Genomic DNA, 22,757 nt, shown 5'->3' with positions numbered 1-22,757 from the left:
CACTAGAGACTCTTGACAATTCTGCTTGAATAACTATAACTCTCTGTAATAAACAGTGTCAGGCTTACATTACACATCCCAGGAGCAGAGATGTGACTTCAAACTGGTTTCTCCAATTTAGATAAAGTGCTGGTAGAGGGCAACAAATGGAAATGCTATCAGTTAAGAAAATAGTTTCCATTCTTGTCCATATATATTTTCCCCATTAAGAATAGATAAGTTTAAGGATGGACTAACACAACCATGATGTGTAATTGACTCTCAAATTAAAAAAGAAATTCTTTTTTGAACCCACCACAGCAACTAGCAGGGTAAACAAATATTATAATTGTTATTCTTATATGCTATTAGGAAAACAATGAAAAATACAAACTATAAAGCAAAACTAAATATGTACCAAAGTTCCCTCAATTATACTTACATCTAGAATTAAAAAGGGTTGGGGGTTCACTCACCCTTTAGGGTCAAGTAGATCTCTGACCTTTTCATTATAGATTTCCATATAGGACACCTCTACTTTAAAAGTGTGAGAATCATTTTGTTCTAAAGTGATTCTCTGAAATAAAGCACAGCAGAGGCGTGGGATCAGACCCAACTGCTCCGCATTTCCCATCATTGAGAAGGATTTTCCTGAGCCTAAAAGAGAGATATAAAAATTTTATATTTAAAAATGGAAAAGTTATCAATTGCTGTCTCTTTCAAAAACGATAACAAATAATAAACAGTACAAATTGCACCATCTCAGGAAAAACGTGTATTTGAGTTAAGGAGGTAGCATACAACAAAGTATCATTTCCCAAGAATGCATGTTAGCTACAGAGGAAAGATTCCATAAGCTCAGGAAAAAAATGGCTGCTTTTAAGGTGTTCACAAAAGATGCTACACATGTCCACATATACTCACAATCACATTTTACCTTTCAGTTCCAGATCTCCACATAACCCTGTCAAATAGTTTTTCCTTACCACCCAACAGGGAAGATCAGGAACAATGCAAAACTATGCTCCCAAGACTCAGCCCTGACCACTCACTGAGAAAAATACTATGCCTGATTGTATTGAAAGCCTCCAAGAGTTCTAGAACAGCAGTCCCCACCCAACCTTTTGGGCACTGGGGATCAGTTCTGTGGAGAGGTTTTTCAGCAGACCAGAGGAAGAGTAATTTCCCATGCTGCCTACATCCCATGGACACTTGTTTGTGCAGCCTGGTTTCTGGCATGTTGCGTCCCGGTGCTGGTCCACAGGCCAAGGGTTGGGGTGGTTCTAGAGAACCACCAGGGTTAAAGCAAGATAACATTAGAAAAGAAGGTTGAGAAATCCAGAAAAAAAAACTGGACCAAGAAGAATTCAAGAGAGAACAGGCCCTTTCTGTGTATATATAAAAAAGCCCAAATGAGGCAGAATGGTGGGGAGGGAGGGAGAATGAAATTATTGGACCTAAATCAAGTCCTTGACCTTAAGAAGAGGTTCACACAGTGAAGAAGACACTGGTGAGTGGTTCCTCTTTCCCAGAAGATGGTGACAATCTCCGCAAAATATATCATTTCCATTTAGAACTTATAAATACAACTCTTACCTGTTTGTCCATATGCAAAAATGCAAGCATTATATCCCTGAAAGGCTTTCTCAAGAATTCCTTCTCCAAGGCACTTAAACACAACTTGTTGATCTACAAAAGAAAAAAGAAAAAAGAAAAAAAAAGGAAATAATTGAAATGGAATAATCTATACTGTGATGCACTTTGCCCCCTAAGTATCAATCAGATCGTTCATGGAACTACCACTGTTGCTTTTCACCAACAGCAATTCTAACTTTTGGAACACATTGGTTCATATTTACGACAGTTGCAGTGTTCCAGGTAATGTGATCACATTTTGCAACCTTATGACAAGCAAAGTCAATGGGGAAGCCAGATTCACTTAACAACCGTGTTACCAACTGCAGTGATTCACTAAACAACTGTAGCAAGCAGTTGCTAAAATGGGACAAATCTGTCTCATTTAGCAATATTGGGCTCACTTGTGGTCGTACGTCGAGGACTAACCTGTCAAAAACAGTCAAGAATTCTCTGTATTTCTATGCTGTCTATTTCACCTAAGTGACTTAGATTTTCTGAGCCATAATTTAGTTTACTTTTAGTTTTTACTGATGTGTACAAGTCAGAAAATCAACCATAGTCTCTTGCTGTTCTATTGGTTGAAGTTGATATGTTCCCATTGCCTGGTGGAAAGAAAAGGATAGAACCCACACTGTCCCTGCTTAATAAAGAAAGCTAAAGTTGGCAGAGGGAAATTTGGTAGAAAGCTTGGGCTAGCCTAGCAATATATACTGCTCAAAAAAATAAAGGGAACACAAGCAGAAGACATCCGAGATCTGAATGAATGAAATAGCCTTATTAAATACTTTGTTCTTTACATACAGTAGTTTATACACTGCTCAAACAACTAAAGGGAACACAAAACTACTGTATGTAACGAACAAAGTATTTAATAAGGCTATTTCATTCATTCAGATCTCGGATGTCTTCTGCTTGTGTTCCCTTTATTTATTTGAGCAGTGTATGTAAGAAACAAATACAAATAGGTCATGATTAGGACGAGTACAAATAATGCGGTATACAATTTAGCGTGAATTGTAAATTGATACCAGTTCATTTAATGGAATCCAAAATTTAGTTAATGGAAAGCTAGCACATGACTTGTTGCAATTGAGGCTTTAAATGGTAGTTTGTTAGGATTGACCCTTGGCTGAGGGTGTGTGGCCAATGATTGGAAGGCTGATAGGACTTAACAGATCATCTTGCAACCTTCCCTAATGACTTTGCTTTGCCAGCAGGAAAGGTCACAAATGGCAATCACAGGATGCTGCAACCATTGTAAGTGTAAGCTGGTTGCCAAGCTCCCAAATCACACTTATATGATTGTGGCAGCATTGTAATGAATGAAACTTCAAGAAAGAGTTTATCACTCATTCAGTGCCACTACAATTTTGAACAGCTGCTGAACAAGTGGTCATTAAATGAGGATTACTTGTACAGCCCAAATATATTAGCACAAATACCATAACAATTGAGAAAGCAAGAAACTAATTTTTTATGTTAAACAGGAATGGAGAAGAAATTTTTGAATCAGCTAAAGATAGTAGTAATGAAAAATCATACCTGCATATTTGGCAGTGTTTGATTCATCCATAGACCAGAAACAGTAATCAAAGGCAAATACCTGTGGGTAAATATACTTCAGGTCACTACTTACACTTATATGAACCTCAAATCATGTTTTAAAAAGTTAATTAAGCTTACATACTTAGTTCTTAATTTCCCTTTGTTTATTTCAACTAATTTCTTATAAAAAATAAGACACTAAAAATCCAATCTAATATGCTTATCCTTTATTACTAGTGAAGATTCCATATTAGTCCTATACTCGTCACTAAATAGCTACAGTATAGGGTAGTAGTGATAAGGTTCTTCATACTTAGAGGTTAATATGAATACAGTTATACATGAAAGTTAGGCACCCAACTCCTAATCAAAACTATGTATTTCAATGAATTCATAAGTGAACAGAATGTAAGATCTTCATGACATAAAGTTAAACAGAACACCTTTCTGCAATTTGGAATATATATTTACTTTTCATGTGCAATTGTGTGCAGATTCAAGGGAAGAAAATTGGATATGACAAGCAAAGTTTAGGCTCCTTTAAATTTGTATCTTACACCACATCTCTTTTTGTAGAAATAACAGCTTCCAAACTTTTCCTAAAAATCTTTCTATGCCTGATTTTACAATTTTTCCCACTCTTACTTGCAAAAATCTTCTAGCTTAAAAGATTCTTAGTACTCCTGGTATATACTGTGTGCCTGGGATCTCCCTATAAATCTCCAAAATATTCATGTCTGTGACCTCTGAGATGCATTCCAAAACTATTATTAAGGTTTACAGACATATAAAATATTAAAATTTGTATATGACATTATCTCAGATTTTGTTCATTTTAAAATGAGCTAAAACATGGAATTTGACTAGAGGTGCCTAAACTCTTTCATACCACCGTATATGTATTTAAAATATTTTTCAGTATTGGTTTCAGGGGTTTGGCCTTATTTGAACTGAAAATTAATGTTCCTGTTCCCTAGTCTGCTCTTCCAATTTAAGTGCCTCTCACTTCTATTTTATAGATGAAAACTAAATCCAAGTAGAGGATATATATGTTTCTGCTTATCAGAGAACACAATTCACATGTATAAATGTTTACAGTATTTTCCCATTTTTTCATCTCTTAAACAAAAGTGAAAAGAAATCATATCAAGATTATTCATACAATCATTTAAATATACCATAGAACACTGCAGCAAATATAGACATACATCTAGAGGCTATTCCATCTGAACTGACCTTCAGTAATATATAATCTAGTACATACATTGGACAAAAGGAGACATGGTTGAACATTCACCTCAAATTTATCATAATATCTACTATTATTTGAAATTTTGTTCATTGGCAAGCACAGACTCTTGTATATATCTTGAAGCCCTTTCTCTGTACCTATTTAACAAATTAACAAAATACAGGAAGTTGTACTAAACCACATTAGATTACAAAAGTATTAATCTGAGAGCAAAGTGGCATTATTAGTGCTTAAAACTAAGACCTGTATTATGCATCACTGTAAGCAAATGATCTTGATTTGGAATTACAAAATCAAAGGGAATAGAAATAAATTGCTTACCTTTGGTAATTTTCTGTAGTGTGGAAATTCAAGTGGAAGATGAGTAAGCATTAAAAAGAATTGAAATCTGATTAGTGTTTGTAACTATTAAATCACCTTAATATACTTTTTTCTAGTGTGAAACATAGTTGAATTTAATATTTATTGATAGGGGGAAAATGTGGTTTTGATAGTGGAAAAAAGTAACACAAAAAGATTTAGATAAAAAATAACTGCTTAGAACCCTAACATTACATCCTCTCCTCATTTGGTGACTACAATTCCTTTCTTAAATAAGAAATAAAATGGTCACTAATAGAACATGAGGGGGGGAAGGGGGAAGGCAGAGGGGGGAGGAGAGCTCAGCCTCAGGTTTTGAACAATAAAATGACTTCTGCTGTAGTTTATATTTTAATGATTGCTTAACAGATGGAGAAAATGTTTGATCAATCATTTTTTCCTCATTGTTCCTTCTGAAGAAAGATTAGTGATGAGTTGTACATATTGTATGTACTTTGTATGGAGAGATGAGTCACATGGAACATAAGAAGGATTTGTCATGTGGCATTTAATGTGATAGCTTTTCCATGGAAGGAAACAGTGTATTATGAAAAACGCTATGATAATAGGTAGTTACGGTTAAATAATTAGTCTGAAGAAACATAGTAAATTCAACTGAAAACTGGCAGAAAATTCTTGGCCAAATTCTTTCACAGATAAATAAAAGAGTCTTAAAAATGTATATCAACCTATTCTAGAAGCTGATGTCCCACACTCAGAGAACAAACTGAAACTGAAAAGATATTGGATATTTCAGAAGTCAATTAGGTGAAAGATGCTTACACATCTACATGAAGTATTTATATGAAAGAAAAGTAAAGATTTTGGAATTTGTTTATTATTATTGAAAAACTGTGATCTCAACATGTGGTACACCCAAGAAGACAAGAATATTTCTGCAACTAAAAGGGGGGGGGGGTGTCCAACAAAAAGACCTGAAAGACTCAGCTGAGTAGAAAGATTTATTTCTGCCAAGAGAGGTGTTATACTGTCTGAAAGTGCATTGAAACATTTGCAATTTCATATTCATTATTTTCTTATTTAAGATCTGTAAACAACTTACACATAAATAGTAAGTATACATTCAGATTTGCAGAGCTATGTAGAAGTTGCATCAATTTCTTCTAGCTGGAAGGGTACTTTGGACATTGCTAGCTGAACCAGAGAGAATTTATGTTTCAGAGGAATGAAACCTCTTTGCAGCCTTGTCCAGAAAATAATCTTTTAACCTTTAGGGTGGACAGAAACAATGATATTCACAAACCAGAAATTGGTCAAGGTATGACTAATGGATTAAAGTGCCAAGTATTAGGACATGAACTTTCATGATACACAACTGCTTAAAAAGAGCCAGACCCCTCCTAAAATTGCATTTTAAATTGTAACATTATTCCAAGACTGATAAAAACCAGTTGGTTACAGTCCAATATTTACAGTCCAATATTTACAGTCCAATATTATAAAGTGGAAAAGAGTAAGCTGTGTACATGTGTGTATATCAAGCATTCTATTTTGCCAGCTTTTTTTCTTGCTGTCTTCTATACTTTGGGATAGCTTTCTGAAATGAAAAGAGCAGCAAGAACTTTCGGCAACTATGGCTAATTTAGAGAACCACATTGCTTGGGGAAAACTATGTGGATCCACATTATGTACCTTCAATTATTAGCTGCAATTGTGAAACCTACTAAAGCAGCAAGCTGTGATTCAGTAAATCTGAATGTACATTGTTGCTTTCCATGATTGTGCCCTTTTGAAATCCAGAGGTGCTTAAACTTTTGCTTGTAACTATAGTACTACTGAGAGCCAATTTGGTATAAGGGTTAAGGCATCAGGCTAGAAACCAGGAGACCATGAGTTCTAGTGCTGCTTTGGGCACAAAGCAGCTGGGTAATCATGGGCCAGTCAACCTTCTTTCAGACCTAGGAAGGAGACAATGGCAAACCACTTCTGAAAAATGCTGTCAAGAAAACTGCAGGGACTTGTCCAGGCAATCTGAACAAGAATCAGGCATGATTTAAAGGAAGAAGAAAATACTATATGATGGGTTGAATGAAAGGTACTGCTCCACCTCCATATCTTTACTTTTAATCTGGGGTATGTTAATAAATGACACAGGAAAATAATTCTTGAAATAAGCTCTTTTGGTACCTGTATTTTACTTTTCCACATGATCACAACCACTTGCTCTAAACTTCTGCCAACAAGGGACAGACTTCTTACAGCCATCATGAAAGAACTCCACACTTTGCCCTTTCAACCAGATCTTGACAAACCTTCCAGTCTTTCATTTGAGTCAAACAGATACTCACAATGGTATTTTCTCTATTTTGCAAAAAGGCAGAATTTGTAAGGCACCCAGACTGCATAGGCTAGCAGTGAAAATTAACATCACAACTGCCTCTTGGGTGACTTGTGAGGCACAGTGTTTTCATGCTGCAGCAAAATTTCCTTTTTGTGCTTCTGAATGTTACTAAACTATTGTTTCAAAGTTTTGAGTGTTACAATGTAGCATTGAGTTGACAATGGTGCCAGATTGAAGGAAATCAATGTGAATAATATCCAATGTACCTCCCCATATGTAATTAGACCTGAGGTCTATTTCTCGCTCTTTCTCTATCAATAATTCATTTCATTTCTGTTTCATTTCTGGGTCATAACAATTAGCCTGTTTGGGGGGGGGAGCTGTCATGATACTAAGAAATTCCTCATTTTTATTCTGATAATATGACAACAATTGTGAGCAAATTTCAACTTGTGAAACTTTCATCTCTACCATGGGCATGTGAAGAGCCTATGTTGCACAGACTTTCCAATATTGAAGAACATAAACAATGAACCATTACTTTTCTGTGAAATACCAAGATTGACACAAATTTTCTTTTGACTGTTTTGCTGACTGCAATCATATCAACCTTTTTTTATATGAAGCTGTCATCATAGGTCTTCCACTTGATTCTTAATCACAATAATCAGTTCTTTCTAAGTTCACATCTTTATTTTTTGGCCCAGTAGTGCACAGTACTCAAGTCAACAGAGTACTCATCACCATAAATAACCTGCATTCAACAATGGATATCATTAAGAGAGCCTCTTCTGGCAGTAAAAAATTCAAGCATATCCCTGAAGAAACTGACAAGTACTCACTACAGTTTTTGATTTCACAAATAATAGCAACTTTCCCTCACTAACTTCTTGCCAACTAAAGTGAAAGAACACATCAGAGCTTCTAGCATATCAATACTGCCATCTATGGGTAATAACATTGGAAGCATCAATTTTCCTTCAACCCTAATTTTGTTGTTCAGTTCTAATTCCACTAACATTATCTTTTGCTTACTGTGTAATGAACATTACTACCCCATGGTTTTAACTGATCATGTCAGTACAGGAATGATTGTTTACTGCACGTGTCCATCTGGGCCACAATCTTATGTTCATTGAGAACATAATGTTTTTTTTTGGAAGTTCAAGGTTCAGCAGGTCCAAAGTTTATGGGCTACGTTTAGTTGCTGTACACTTGAAACAAGAGGATACTGAAACACTGGACACTCATTCAGCAACCGTTAATATAGCACTGAAAATGGAAATCTGTGACCAGTACTCGAAGACATGGCTATTGCAAAATCCCTTAAGTCATGTGACCACAATTCAGGTAGTAGGCAGCCAGCAGGTGGCAGCTACAGTTTCGTGTAGACACATGATCTCCATTTGCAACTTCACAGCTGGCTTTTATCAAGCAAAGTCAATGGGGAAGCCAGCAGGGAGTCGAAAGACGCAGTCACATGCCAGTCCTTACATAACTAATTTTGTCATAAAACATGGCACAAGGAAAATGTGCTGGTAAATTAATGTCTGTGTTTCAAAAATGTATGCTTCATTCTCTATGGTGGATTTCTATCGATGGTTTTTCAATCCAATTTTTAATTTCTTTAGAGATAGAGAGTGCCAGAGTAGTTTTAAAGAAAAAAAGAAAAGACATATATGAAATCTTAATTTAAAATTTCTGGTCAAAAAGAGGGTTATACTACAGCAAGATGTCTATATACAGCAAGATGTCCAAGAATCCAACAAAAGTTTTTAGTTTGGATTGATTGAATACTTTTCTGAAACCTCTTTTGGAGATCTCCAAAATCTCTATCTGAGACTAGCGTTATATTTAGAACCTTTAAGTCTGAAGTAACAGATGCAGTATTCATATGTGTTTGTATTTTCAATAGAAAAATTTAGGACTTGTTTCCCTTCAATTCAAGGCAGAGTCAAGAGATAATGGAAGAGCAACACTTCATTTTTTTTTGTTTTGAATGTTTACAAATTACAGGTAGTCCTCGATTTACAACCATTCATTTAGTGACCGTTCAAAGTTACAACAGCACTGAAAAAAGTGACTTATGACCATTTTTTACACTTATGACCGTTGCACCATCCCCATGGTCACATGTTCAAAACTGGTTCATGTTTATGACGATTGCAGTATCCCAGGGACGTGTGATCACCTTTTGCAACCTTTTGACAAGCAAAGTCATTGGGGAAGCCAGATTCACTTAACAACTGTGTTACTAACTTAACAACTGCAGAGATTCACTTAATAACTGTAGCAAGAAAGGTCATAAAATGGAACAAAACTGACTTAACAACTGTTTCACTTAGCAACAGAAATTTTGAGCTCAATTGTGGTTGTAGGTCAAGGACTACTGTAAGGTTTTGTTTTGTGTTTTGCTATTGCCAAATACCCTGCATCACTGTAGGTTGGATATCCTTAAAAGAATCATCCTTATACTATGTAAGATATTTTTGTCCTGACTGATGTATCATTTTTGCTTTTATATCGCACTGTATCTTAACTAAACACATCTTTAACTGCAAATAAATATTGAAAAACACTATTAAAAGTGAGATGCTTGCTCTTTTATAACTAAACCATATTTCCAACATTTGTAAAACATACTTTTTTTTTCAATGAATCAAATTTCCATAATATAGCCAAAAATGTAATTTCTGGAGAAAATGATCTATTAACCCAAAAGATAATATCAGAAGGTGTAATTTATTTAAACTGAGATTTACCGCCACAGATGCTGAAAAAAAATCTACTGTGATATTTCTAAATAAGGGTTACGACCAGAAAAGGAAGCTTTTCTAAAAAAGATCCTATTTTAATATCTTAATAGTATTGCCACAGATATGCCATCATAGGACCTGGGTTTTAATATTCATAATTTTAGAATAACACCCTGGTAATTAGTAACTCACCCAACATCTTAGACAAATGCAACGTGGTTAACAGAGAAATTTTTATATTTAACAATATTTTAATATTTTATAAACTGAAGAAATGAACAGGATCAGCAATTTAAGAGAAATCAGAATAACTTTTTTTTAGTTTTCTATAAATAAAGGCAAAGGATGCAATCAGCTGTTATTCCATCCACTGCTGCTGGCAGGTGATATTAAGAGGGCCTGCATAGCAGCTTCTATCTGGCTGATAATATGTTGGATAAGGAAACAGTTGGTATCTGTCTCATTTCACCAGACACTCCACTTAGATAAGATGAAACTGAGGGTTTTCAATGACCTACTAACTCACCACAGCTATAACTTTTACCTATTAACTTGGTCTAAAGCTTGAAGCTATGATAAATAACCACATCAGCCACTATAAATGGCATATATTGCTTCTAATGAAAAAGTGGTTAGAAAATTATAAATAAAAATGTTATCTAAATTCAAAAATATCTGCATAACATATAATCTATGAAAAAATACAAATTATTTAACTCATTATAATTAGAGATATGCACATCATGTTAAAATAAAAAAAAATATTTCATGTCCAAAATACGTTGCATCAATTACCATAGAAATGTTTAGAAGCCCTGTTTCAAGCTTAAAGCAATTATTTTGAACTTGGAAATAACTTTTCTGAGCTTGAAACACTTTTAGATTGGTCTGAATAACCCACTTTGAACTTGATACTGGGTGTTTCAACTCAAAATATTTTGCATCCTACATGAAATATAGTAATCATTTCAATCTGCATGGGAGACTATAGAAAACAATTAGGACTTAAGCACACATACATTATTATTAATTCTTAAAGACATAAATTGTGTTACAATAGGACTTTCTTGGTTGTTATCAACTTGATTCTATGTAAGTGCCAGCATGGTGTAATGATTAATAGTGAACTCAGAGTGGAAAGACCCAAGTTTAGTCTTCTCTTAGACATAGAAGCCAAATCAATGTCAGCTAGCTGATAAACAACCCATCTTTTCACATTGTACATTATAAACTTTATTGGAAGAACATGTGAAATACAAAAGAAATGGACCATGCAACTAAGCAAAATGAAGAATAAGTACTAGTATCTTGGTAGAATTGGACATATTGAAGCTTCTTACTTTTACTATCTTTGGATATATCTAATTTTAGATGGGACTGGGCTATAGCTTCATTAGGCTATTGATAACAAATTAAGAACTACAACTAAGTCAGTGGATAGATGAGAATCTTGAGAGCACTTCTGGAACCATCATTGCTCCTGGGTGGATAGCCACTATGGCTCAAAAAATTGCCACTCAGCTTTTGGTAATACTACACTTGGAGCTGTTACTAAAGCAGGTATATTATTGCCAAATACAGGTCTGCTTTCAGAAATATTTGGAACCTGTGGCTGATACAAAATGCAGCCAGACCTAATATTGTTGTGATATATTGGAAAAGTCTGGTTCATAGCTTACTTCGATTTGAAGTTCTATCAATGGGCAGGAGGGGGTAGGTATTTCTCATCAGTGGACAGCAGACTCTGCAATTACCTCCTGCAAGAGTCCTATCTTGCTCTATCTTCTGAAAAAGCTGTAAAGCAAGTATTTAATTCGCCTGTTGCATTGTTTCACAATAGTTTCATTGTGGATCTTTATTTCAATTATTAGACTGCACTATACTGTATAGATAGTCCTCACCTTGAGACCAGAATTGGGACCAGAATTTTCATTTTAAGTTGTTGTGGTCATAGGTTGAGTCAGGCCCAATTTTACCACAGGTTTTGTGGTTGTTAAGCAAATCACACAGTCAATCCAGCTTCCCCAAAAGGCATTTTTTTACCAGAAGTGGGCAAAAAAAGCTGCAAACAATGATTATATGACCATAGGACACTGCAACTGCCTGAATTATGACCACATGACTGTAGAGATGATACAATGGATGTAAGTGGAGTACAGATTATAAGTATGGTGGAATCACTGACTAAAGAAGAGAGAGTCCCTTTAGGGGGAATAGAGACACATTCCAGCATGGAATCAGTTTGGGAGAGAAAATGTCTGAGATCAAAACATTAGTGTGGGGGAAACTCCAGCTACACTGGAGGGATGTGTTAAGAGGGGGCCAAGCTTAGAATCCTTGCACTGCGGAAATCTCCACAGACTTGACCTATCTCAGAATCCCTGAAGCCTTCTCTGACCATTCCCAAAGGAATGCAGTCAATCTGACAAGATTCCTATAAGTGATCAACAAAAATATCTACCTGGGTATATTCACTAGTGATTCTGGTTTCTTGCACCTGACAATAAGTCACTTTTTCCAAGGCTGTCATAACTTTGAACCTTTGTTAAATTAACAATCATAAGCCAAGGACTACCTGTATATGTTTTCAGCACAGTATAAGCTACCTGGTGAGTTATTTGCAGACATACTGTAATTAGTGACATGTAGCAACTAACATTTGTACAAACAAGCATTACACATCCCTTTGCAATTTCCTCCATTGCTTGCAAAAGTTAGTACAGTTTCCGTAAGATACTGTACTTGTGCAGAAACTTCTTCTAATTCTTTTATTAGCTGACTTGGAAGACTTCTTCCAATTATGAGTGCCAGAAGAATTGCAGGATGCTTCAAAAGAGAGCAAAGCAATATGGCCACTTCAGTTTATTCTGAAAAGTGAAGAAGCCCCATTTCTTCATGAAACAGATTCCAGAGTGAGCTTTCTTTTATCTTTCATTGAAGCAAACTATCCATATGGAGCCCTATTGTTTAATACATTCAGATGTCAATGTCACACTCTACATTATAGTGACTTACACTCCTAATATAATGTTGTAAATCAGTCATAGCAAGCCATACTAACTATACAATTGGTATTGCATTGATATACAGGACAGAGTCTCAATTGCTCAAAAAGATAATCAACTTGATTCAATTCAAATGAATCTGATTTAGAAAACACATTTGACTTGATGAACCAAAGAGATTCAGAAAATCAGTCCAATTCAGTTATTTGAGCTTAACTGGGTCAATTTGCTTTGAATTTCCATTTGAATTAAAAAAATATTTCTGGGCATATGCTGAGGCTTTGAAATAATTTAAATGAATGTAAAACCATCCATTTGGTCTTCTGATTTGATTTGGAAAGCTAATTCAACTAGGAGAGTCAAATTAATAGCCTTCAAATCAAATCTCTGAATCCAAATTTCTCACAGCCCTAATATCTCCTTTAATTCCCTGGAACTGTGTCTTGATATAGTATAAAATACTGGAATATATGAGTAACACAAGAAGTTCTAAAATTATACAGAAGTTCCCTTACACATCGAATAGTCACTTATCTCTCATCTCCACAATTAAGACACATAACTTTCATTGAAAGGTAGGCTCAAATAATATAAGTTCCCTTTTTTTATAAGAAAGCTGTAACTCAGGTCCACAGAATAAAAACACACAGAGGCACAGATTCATATTATAGTCAGGAGATCACTCTCAAAAAGAAGAAAATGTAAATTTTCCTTCTGCACTTTTGCTGCGTAAATCCTCCTTATGAATATCAAATGAATGGGGGGAAAATCCGATCTATTTTTAGTTATTTTGGTATTTTGGATGATTTCCAATTGCTCTTTTCAGGGATTTATAAATAAATGCCAGATATATTCTCACAACTGAAATAAACCACAATTAATAAATAATTAATATGTGCAGGAGGCATCTGCACATATTTATGAAACCTTGCATTTAAGCGCCAAGAGCATCCATTTTTGCCTGAAATTCTAACTATCTTTCAGATCAACCCCAAACATCAAACTACATGCAAATATACTAAATATACTATATATTTATATATATATATATAAATATACTAAATGCAAATCATTTAGAAGACAGCAGTTAACTTTTTGTTCACGCAGCTCAATACTCCTCAGGTTAAGTAACCTTACTTCTATTTGGCACCTGCCTGAGCCAGAAGAGGATCATGGCCAAAACTGATTTTTTTTTTTTTTAACAGAGGCAAATTATGGAAGCAGCTGATGTGCAGATAACAAAAGATGCTGGGCTCCAGAACACAAGTTTGGATTTGTTCTTTACCTGCTTTCTCCTTGCTTGTTGTTTGAAGGCGGAGGATGCAAGACAGTCTGATTCCCTTCCATTTCCACAATACACTTGGTATTCAACTCCAACTCTAGAATGTAACACAGGGCACTTCAGAACTTTTGTCTCCCCCAAGGCATACTTCCCTTCCAGCTCTCTTCTGATTGATTGATTGATACACACTTCACCGCTAACCAGCGGGAGACTTTCCCCGATTCTTTCCCATGCCTACCAAAAAAAAAAAAAAAAGCCATTCCCATTTACGACTAGACAAGCATAGGAAACGAGATGGGCGTTGTTCTCCAAAATACTGAAAGGAGCGCGGCGGGGTGAAGCCCAACAAGACACTCGAGAATTTCTGCTATAAAACGCTCCGGGCTCGCCCACCACCACACAATCCGAGAGTCCCCGTTTTTTTCCACAGGTTCGCACCCCGTTTCCCACGACCTTCCGCCGTTGCAAAGAGTTTGCTGAAAGGGTGGGAACCACAAACACCCCCTTTCCCGAAAAGCTGCAACTCTGAACTCTCCTTTTTGCTTCTCCCCCCCTTTTGCAATCCTTTTGCAAACAAGTGCATTCTGCAAAAAGCCTGGCCAGAGAAGAGGAGGAGGAGGAGGAGGAGGAGGAGGAGAAGGAATCATTTCAGGAAGAAATGAGCACGATCTTTATTCTTCCATCGGATTTATTACCTCGCCTGTTCATGGGCCGGACTCTGACGGCCACTTTCACCTTGGTATCCGACATCTTTCCCGGCAAGCGAGGGTGAATCCTCCCCGCAGAAGCAAACGCAGGTCTTGGGAGCCTCCTTCCTTTCGCCGCGGGACCCTTCAGAGCCGAGGCAGCCGCTCGCAAAGACTCTCCCGCAGCCGCCCGGGCAGCGCGACGAGCGCGGCGCCGACGAGGCTCATCCCGGCCCGGGAGGGAAAGTCACGGGTGGGGAAGGGGGAACCGCGCGAAGCTCGAGGAGCAGCAGCAGCAACAGCAGCAGCCGCCGCGGGAGAAAAGAGTTTCTCAGAGACGCCGAGGAGGCCGCCTCGCTTCAGCCTCGCCTGCGCGACAAGCTCCGCTGCTGCCGCCGCCTCCTCCTCCTCTCCCCCGCCACCGCCATCTTCCAGCTTCCGCGGCGGCGGCGGCGGCGGCAGCTCCTGCCTCAGTCCCTTCTCCCCTGTGGAGATTCCGGAGGAGGGGGAGGGGCAGCGAGGGCCGCTGTCGGAAATACCCGAGCGACTTCGCCCCTCAGAAGCGAAGCGACGGGTGGGGAGGGGGGGAAAAACTCCGCGGCACAGCCAGCCCTCCAACTGCCCGAAAGGGCGGCTAAAAGTCATGCGCGAACTTTCCCAGGCCGCCAGCCGGGAGGGCAGCTGGCGCAAGCGCAGTCGAGCGCGTCTCTAAATCTGGGGTAGGGGGGTGGGAAGGCGAGGTGTCGAGCTAGCTCCTCTCTCCTGGATGGGTTAAGAGTGAAAAGAGGGACGGGCGGCGACGGTACAGCTTGAGCCGCCCGACGGAGCAGCAAGTTTAACGCTGCGGGTTGTCCTTGGAGGACGGTAAAAGACGACGTGGACGGGCATGAAATAGCGCGGGAGGAAAAGCGTGGAAAGTGAAAAACAGGTAGTCCTCAACTTACGACCACCATTGAGCCCAAAGCCTATGTTAAATGAGAAATTTGTTAAGTCACTTTTGCCCCATTTTACGACTTTTAAATGTTAAAAGTTAACATTTGTTAACTGAATCACTGCAGTTGTTAAATTAGTCACGTGGTTGTTAAGTGAATCTGGTTTCCCCATTGACTTTGCTGGTCAGAAGGTTGCAAAAGGAGATGACGTGACCCCAGGACACTACAATCGTCAGAAATGTGAATCAGTTGCCGAGCATCTGAATTTTGATCATGTGACCATGGGGATGTTGCAGCGGTCATAAGTGTGAAAAATGGTCTTAAGTCACTTTTTTCAGTGCCGTTGTAACTTGGAACGGTCACTAAATGAACTGTTGTAAGATGAGGACTACCTGTCATTCAAAAGGGACACAGGTCCCATCTGCTCCAGGCTGCGCTCTTTGTTTCTTTTCAGCTACGACTCGTCGGGATTGAATAATTCACTTAACAAATCGGGGTGCGGCAGTAGTCCGAATTTTGAAGATCACAGAACCACCTGTAGCCCTGTTTGCAACAAAAGGGCCGTAATAATTTGTCCCCTTTTCTGCTTTCTTCTCTCACCTCCTCCTTCACTTGTCAGCCTCCCTCCTCCTTCTGGCTCTGCTGCTTCTTGTGATCAACTTCCCCCATATGGCCCGAAAGGGGTGGATTTATTTTGTTTTTATTTATCCATCCTACAAGGAATGTTTGCGTCTTAACTGCTGTCAAGCCTTTTCTCCTTGCTGGTAAAGTTGCTTAAAGAAGGGGAGAATGGGGTCCTGAGGGACAGGATGGGCTTTCTATTGACCTTTAATAGCAGGACGAATGAATACCTACAGGAACTCTTGTTGTTTGCTGACGGTTCGAAGTTACAACGGTACTGAAAAAAATGACTTATGACCATTTTTCACACTTAAGACCATTGTGGCATCCCCATGGTCACATGATCAAAATTCAGATGCTTGGCAACTGACTCATGACAGTTGAAGTGTCATGAAGATCGCCTTTTGCGACCTTCTGACAAGCAAAGTCAACGGGGAAGCAGGTTCACTTTGCAACCGGGTTACTCGCTTAACAACTGCAGTGATTCACTTAACAACTATGGCAAGAAAGGTTATGAAATGGGGCAAAATTGGCTTAACTATCTCGCTTAGCAACAGAAATTTTGGGCTCAATTGTCATCAATCAAGGATTTCACCTCCGATTTAGCCCTCAATTCTGACATACTGAGAGAAGAATGTGGATTTGTTCCCTTCCTAAATGCATGCATGCAGCTGAAAGGTTGCTGTGTTATAGAGTGTAAATTCCACCCCTTCTGAACCCTAACCTTTACAGTAATTATTATGCCGGGTTTTTCCCTAAACATTTTAGGAAAAATCTTTTTCTTTTTTGATCCATGATTAATAAAACTCCAGAGTGCCTCAAATTCTCTGTTTTGATCCTCGCCATCAATGTGACATGTCATAGCACAGTATGGGAACTAAGCCAATGACTAGGTCTGCCCACTGTACACTGTGTTTTGATATATTGGTGACTATGTATTATCTGGCTATAGCTTATGAGTGTGTGAATCTTCGTGTCACTCTGACTCCTTGGCAAATGCCTGGATGAGTCCTCCAAGTTTCTTAGGAAGGTTTCAGAAGTAGTTTTGCCTCTTTCCTAGGTCTGAGAGTGACGGCTGCAAGATCACCCAGCGTGCTTTATGCCTAAGGCAGGATTAGAACTTGCAGCCTCCTGATTTCTAGCCTGGTGCCTTAACATACCAAACTGACTGCCCCAATTATAGCTTACTTCTTGATGAAAAAAAACACAAGAGCTTTTTTAGTACATTGTAGTTTTTTGGTTTTTTTTAAATTGACACAGTCATTAAAACACATGGGTGCTATTTGTCCCTCGAAGCCATGCATTTTGGTGAGGAAGAAACTCAGTTTAGGCTTTGTGGTTTATTAAAACATGCATACATGATTCTCTCAAACAAAAGGAAAAGTTACATTATTTAAGCAATACTATATCAATTCCCTACATGTCCCTATGGTGGTATGCTTTATGATAGGCAGTCAAAGAAGTGTGGGTGAGAAATTAGCATACTGAGACTGACACCATGCTATTTCCTTCTATTGCAAAGCATAATGATTAAGGCTTAATTGGGTGGTCATTGTTCTAACTCTGTTCACTTTTAATTCTCATTTCTATTCTGGAACTGAAAGATAAACTATTATTTGGATTAAATTATGATTTTATTGTACTTGTTTCTTAACTTGTGTTCGCCGCCCTGAGTCCTTTGGGAGAATGGCGGCATATAAATACATTTAATAAATAAATAAATAAATAAACTGCTTGGTCTACAAAACATTTACCAACCCGTTTTCAGTTTCTGACATATTCAACACAAATTAGCGTGAACTATAGAGAAAACAAGACTCCCATTATTTGCCCCTCCCTAAATCATCCACTCTTCATCATTATGACAAAGAATGTCTGGTATGCAAGAAACACATCCCCATCACTCTGTTATGAACATGGATTCTGAATTGAAACCAGAGGTTCCTGACAAAAGAGGCCAAGATCTAAAAAGCTTAAGAATTTAGGACAGATTCCTTAAATATATACAGTAGTTTTCAAAGATACTTTCTGAAATCATATATACCGTACAAATCATAGTACTTTGTATTTCAAGATAATCTACATGTTTAAGTCTTATTTAAAACTAAAATGCCTTTCTGTTAACAGAAACCCAGTTAGTGTATCATTGTAGATTTATATAAAAATAATGAATTCTTACATAATAGGCACCCAATTCCATAAAGCTATGCAAAAAAATAATAAGCCCTTGTATTACAATGCCTTTATACAATCTCTAGATTGGCCACAGTTGGAATGCAATAATTACAATGTGTGCAGTTCAGACTAGAATATATATTGCAAAGGATTCTATAGAGAGATAAAGAAATGCAGAAAGAAGTAATGAAAATTGGTGAACCAACTTTTAGAAAAAGATAAAAGGGAATTTAAAAATATCTTGGTGTAAATGTTTGGTGTAAATGACCATGTTTTTTCCATGAAGCTGACTGGTGGAAAGTTTTGTTAAGATAGAAGCACCTCTTCGTTGCAACATATTGCCAGCGGTATGATTTGCTATCATAATTCTGATGACCTGAATGGAGCAAATCTGATGCATTGATTAAGGCACTATAAATATATAAAATCAAGGGTCCAGTTAACATTCTGTCCCAATGTTATTTTCCAATGAAGAAAAAAAAAAGGAATAGGGAAAGAGTGATAGAGCACTATGGTTCTTTGACTTCAACAAGGAGGAGAGGAAATCTTGGAGATAAGATAAGGAGTTCCCCAATGGAAGTCTTAAAACTTCAACATTAACGCTGCAAAACTCTCTTTACTTTGTTTTCCTATATCACAACAGAGTTGGAGAACTGCCAAAGAACTTGCATGTTACACAGTACACAGAGGGTACAACATTTGTCCCAGATTAGTACAAATATAGCATGTAGAATGGCACAGACATTGGTTGCTTTATTTTGTAAGAAGTGCTGGAATTGATATCTCCTTGTTCACCATCAGCGAACAATCTGTTGATTCCAAAAATCCGATGATCTTCGTTTCTTGAAGGGAGACAGATTAAGGTAAAAATATTACAACAGCAATGTTACACTATATGCAATCATGTTTCAGGCAGGATGTTGTTTGCAATTTGTTCTGACTTTAATTTTGCTCTGTGTAAACCTTTGGAACAAAGCAGACCATGTTGCTACATTGTGTACCATGTGATTGTGATGTCCCTGAACTGGAAAAAGAGGACATCCATAAAGGATGACAGTTTCTGAGCAATAGCTGCAAGGCTGTTTTTAAACGGAGGACTTCACACAACATACTAAAACTAAAACCTGGGTCTCATACATTCACTAAACAAAATTATAGCTTAAATTACTGGCCTTTCTCATACAAGAACATGCTAAAAGAAAGATTTTAAGTTCTTGCGGTAGTCAAAACAACAATCAAGTTCCACTTTAACCGGGTGTAGAATGTTATAAGAAACCATTCAATACGTCGTTTCTACGTTTCCTAAATTTGGAAATGGTGGTGCCTGAATATTGTACCATTCTTCTTTAGAATGTTTATCGGGTTTTATTATTTTCTTTGAAGGTAAGAAATAGATAACATTTGTCTCATATGCAGTTTGCAAGTCCTTAAAACCTCTCTGTGTGTTTTTCTAATATGTAAAGGATAATGGAGAGATGGGGAAATGTGTACAGGAGACACCCTTCTTGGCCCCTCTTTTGAGTTTAAATTCTGAAAGGGTTGTTTCCATTGCCTGTTGCATCCTAGACATGCTTGATTTTCACTCTCATTTCAAAATCAAATCTACAATAAAATCACAACAATACACGAGCATACAATAGATACAAACTTAAGGTAAACCACACCAAACTCGATTGCAGAAAATATGACTTCACCAACAGAGTAGTCAATGCCTGGAATACATTACCTGACACTGTGGTTTCATCTCAAAACCCCAAAAATTTTAACCTAAGACTGTCTACTGTTGACCTCACCCCATTCCTAAGCGGTCTGTAAGGGGCGTGCATAAGAGCACCAGCGTGCCTACCGTCCCTGTCTAATGTTTCTTCTATTTGTATCTATTTTATGTATCCAAACCATGCTTATACTTATTACCAAATACATTCTTGACAAAAATAAATATAAATAATAAATAAATAAATAATAACAGACCCGTTAGCTCAATCAGCTGAGCAAGTCCAACCTGGGGTACTGATGGGAGACAGGGTAGAAAGGAAGTTCTTCTCTTTTCATTGGCTGGCTTTCCTTTCATTTACAAAACTGCCAATAGTTTCACTCTAACACAAAATAGGTCTGCAATGTTTTCTGATGGACTTAGGTCGTGTTACCCTGAAACATCTGAACTGCATCAAAGATGAAAATTATTTTTAATTAAGTGTAATTTTGTAAAGAATGTGACAAAGGGAGGCAATTTTCTTGTGTATACTACATTAATACATTCAATAAATGTCATACTATACCAAGTAGAATTTATTGTATAGGTGTCCTCACTTAAGGATTGCCCTGTTTAGCAACTATTTGAAGTTATGATGGTGTTAAAAAAGTAACTTTATGACCAATACTTGCATTTACAGCCATGACGGTTTCAAGCACATTGCAACTGATGGGTGTTTATGACTGTTGCAGCATCCCACAGTCACGTGATTGCCATTTGTGAACTTCACAGCTGGCTTCTGACAAGCAGAGTCAATGGAGAATCTGGCAGTTAAAATTGCAAGTTGCACTCGTGGTGTTTCGCTTAACAACCACAAATGATTCACTTTTAGAAGTGAAGAGCCTTGGTGGCGCAGCAGACTAAAGTGCTATTAAGTAGCACGAGCTGCCTGCAATTACTGCAAGTTCAAATCTCACCAGGCTCAAGGTTGTCTCAGCCTTCCATCCTTTCGAGGTAGGTAAAATGAGGACCCGGATTGTGGGGGCAATAAGCTGACATTGTATAAAAAAGAACACCGTTTAGGGGGGGCCGAAAGCCCTACTAAGCAGGTATATACAAAAGTATGAAGGCTATTGCTTAACGCATTGTAAGCCGCCCTGAGTCTCCGGAGAAGGGTGGCATATAAATCGAACCAATAAATAAACAAATAAGGATTGAGGTAGAAGTAGGGTTGTAAATCCATGGTGATCGTGTGATGTCTTGCTTAATGACCACATCGCTTAGCAATGGAGTTACTAGTCCCAATTGTGGTTGTTAAATGAGGACGATCAGGAATTCCATTGAGAAAATAACATTAACTTCCCATTAACTTTCTAGCTATGTTCTTCTTTTGTAGCAAAAATACAAAACAAACAAGAAAACTAAAGGGGGCAGTGGTATTGGTGTGATTGTTGGTATTAGTATTAATGTGGGAAGGGAGGCAAAGGAAAGGGAAAAGAGAGAGGGAAGGAGGGGAGGAAGGAAGGAAGGAAGAAAGAAAGGGAGGAAGGAGAAAGAGAAATAAAATAAGTAAAGGGTGGCCTTGCCAATTTTGGTGCTAATTTTTACTCACAATCCATGGGTCCTGGACAGGAAAAGACTCTCCATCCTTTCCATCCTTAGAGCAAGCAGATGAAAAAAGAAATCCTTGGTGTAATGTTTGTGTTAAGAATCTCATTCCCAAAAATGTAACTTTCTTTTTTCCAATATGGGGAAGTAGGCAAGGGACATTGTGACATGCAATGGGTATCTTCAGTTTTCTCTATGGTTTTTTTTTCTTATCTGCCTGCAAATTTTTTAAAAAAGGTAATATTTTTGGTATCCCTCTACTGTGGGGGACTCTGAAAGCCAAGACTATAGGAATGCTGGCAAGTTGAAAGTAATTAAAGGCTGCACTTTATTATCCCTGCTTATAGAATAGATTTTTGGAATGAAAGACTTCCTAGGCAGAAGTATGAAAATTAAACCTCGTGACTTAAAATGAAAACAACTTTCAAGAGATCCAACTCGATTTACTGGCACTACATCTCTTTTGGCCCAGAGCTATTAAATGAATCAAATGCTACTGTGGTTATTTATAGGTTATTTTAAAAATAACCAGAATACATGTTCTGTGGATGTGGGCAATATGTATATATACTAATCCAAATTGTGTACAGTACAAACTATTCTCCTGCCTCGTGTAGTCAATTTGTTGATCTTTATTTTACTTTTCAGTACATGGAGCCAATAACATGACTAGTGTTGAAAATACTTCTTAATCTTGTCAGTTTTGGTAGATGCTGTATAGGTTTACTTCTGTAAATGAACATGGAGATACTTTTCTGACGGTATCTTGTCTGTGCTGATGTGAAACTTTTTTTTTTTTTTTTTGCCAGAAGTAACTCTGGGATACTTGACTGCCAACAACTTCTCCAAAAACCAAGGGGGAAAAAAGAAAACATTATTTTTATCCTAATTCCATTCCTTTTCTAACTACAACATACCAGATG

The 22,757-nt window shown here is 37.5% G+C and overlaps 1 protein-coding gene across 4 annotated transcripts in view; it reads right to left on the bottom strand.

The window, feature by feature from the left end:
• KIF13A (kinesin family member 13A) overlaps nt 1-14,922 on the bottom strand; it is a 74,824-nt gene extending 59,902 nt beyond the window's left edge. For all 4 annotated transcript variants that reach the window (XM_070940669.1, XM_070940670.1, XM_070940671.1 and 1 more), the window contains exons 1-6: nt 14,815-14,922; nt 14,123-14,216; nt 4,736-4,748; nt 3,160-3,220; nt 1,576-1,668; nt 456-636 (exon numbers count right to left, since the gene is read on the bottom strand). In XM_070940669.1, the coding sequence (XP_070796770.1) occupies nt 456-636; nt 1,576-1,668; nt 3,160-3,220; nt 4,736-4,748; nt 14,123-14,216; nt 14,815-14,869 (497 nt within the window). In that variant the 5' untranslated portion in view covers nt 14,870-14,922. The remainder of the gene's footprint in view (nt 1-455; nt 637-1,575; nt 1,669-3,159; nt 3,221-4,735; nt 4,749-14,122; nt 14,217-14,814) is intronic.
• Nucleotides 14,923-22,757: the final 7,835 nt, after the last annotated feature.

This window comes from Pituophis catenifer, unplaced genomic scaffold (assembly GCF_029215685.1).
Source record: "Pituophis catenifer annectens isolate HBS135680 unplaced genomic scaffold, rPitCat1.0.hap2 SCAF_3, whole genome shotgun sequence".
Taxonomy (NCBI): Eukaryota; Metazoa; Chordata; class Lepidosauria; order Squamata; family Colubridae; genus Pituophis; species Pituophis catenifer.
Note: the sequence above shows the minus strand (reverse complement) of the source record. Positions and strands in the feature narration are given on the sequence as shown.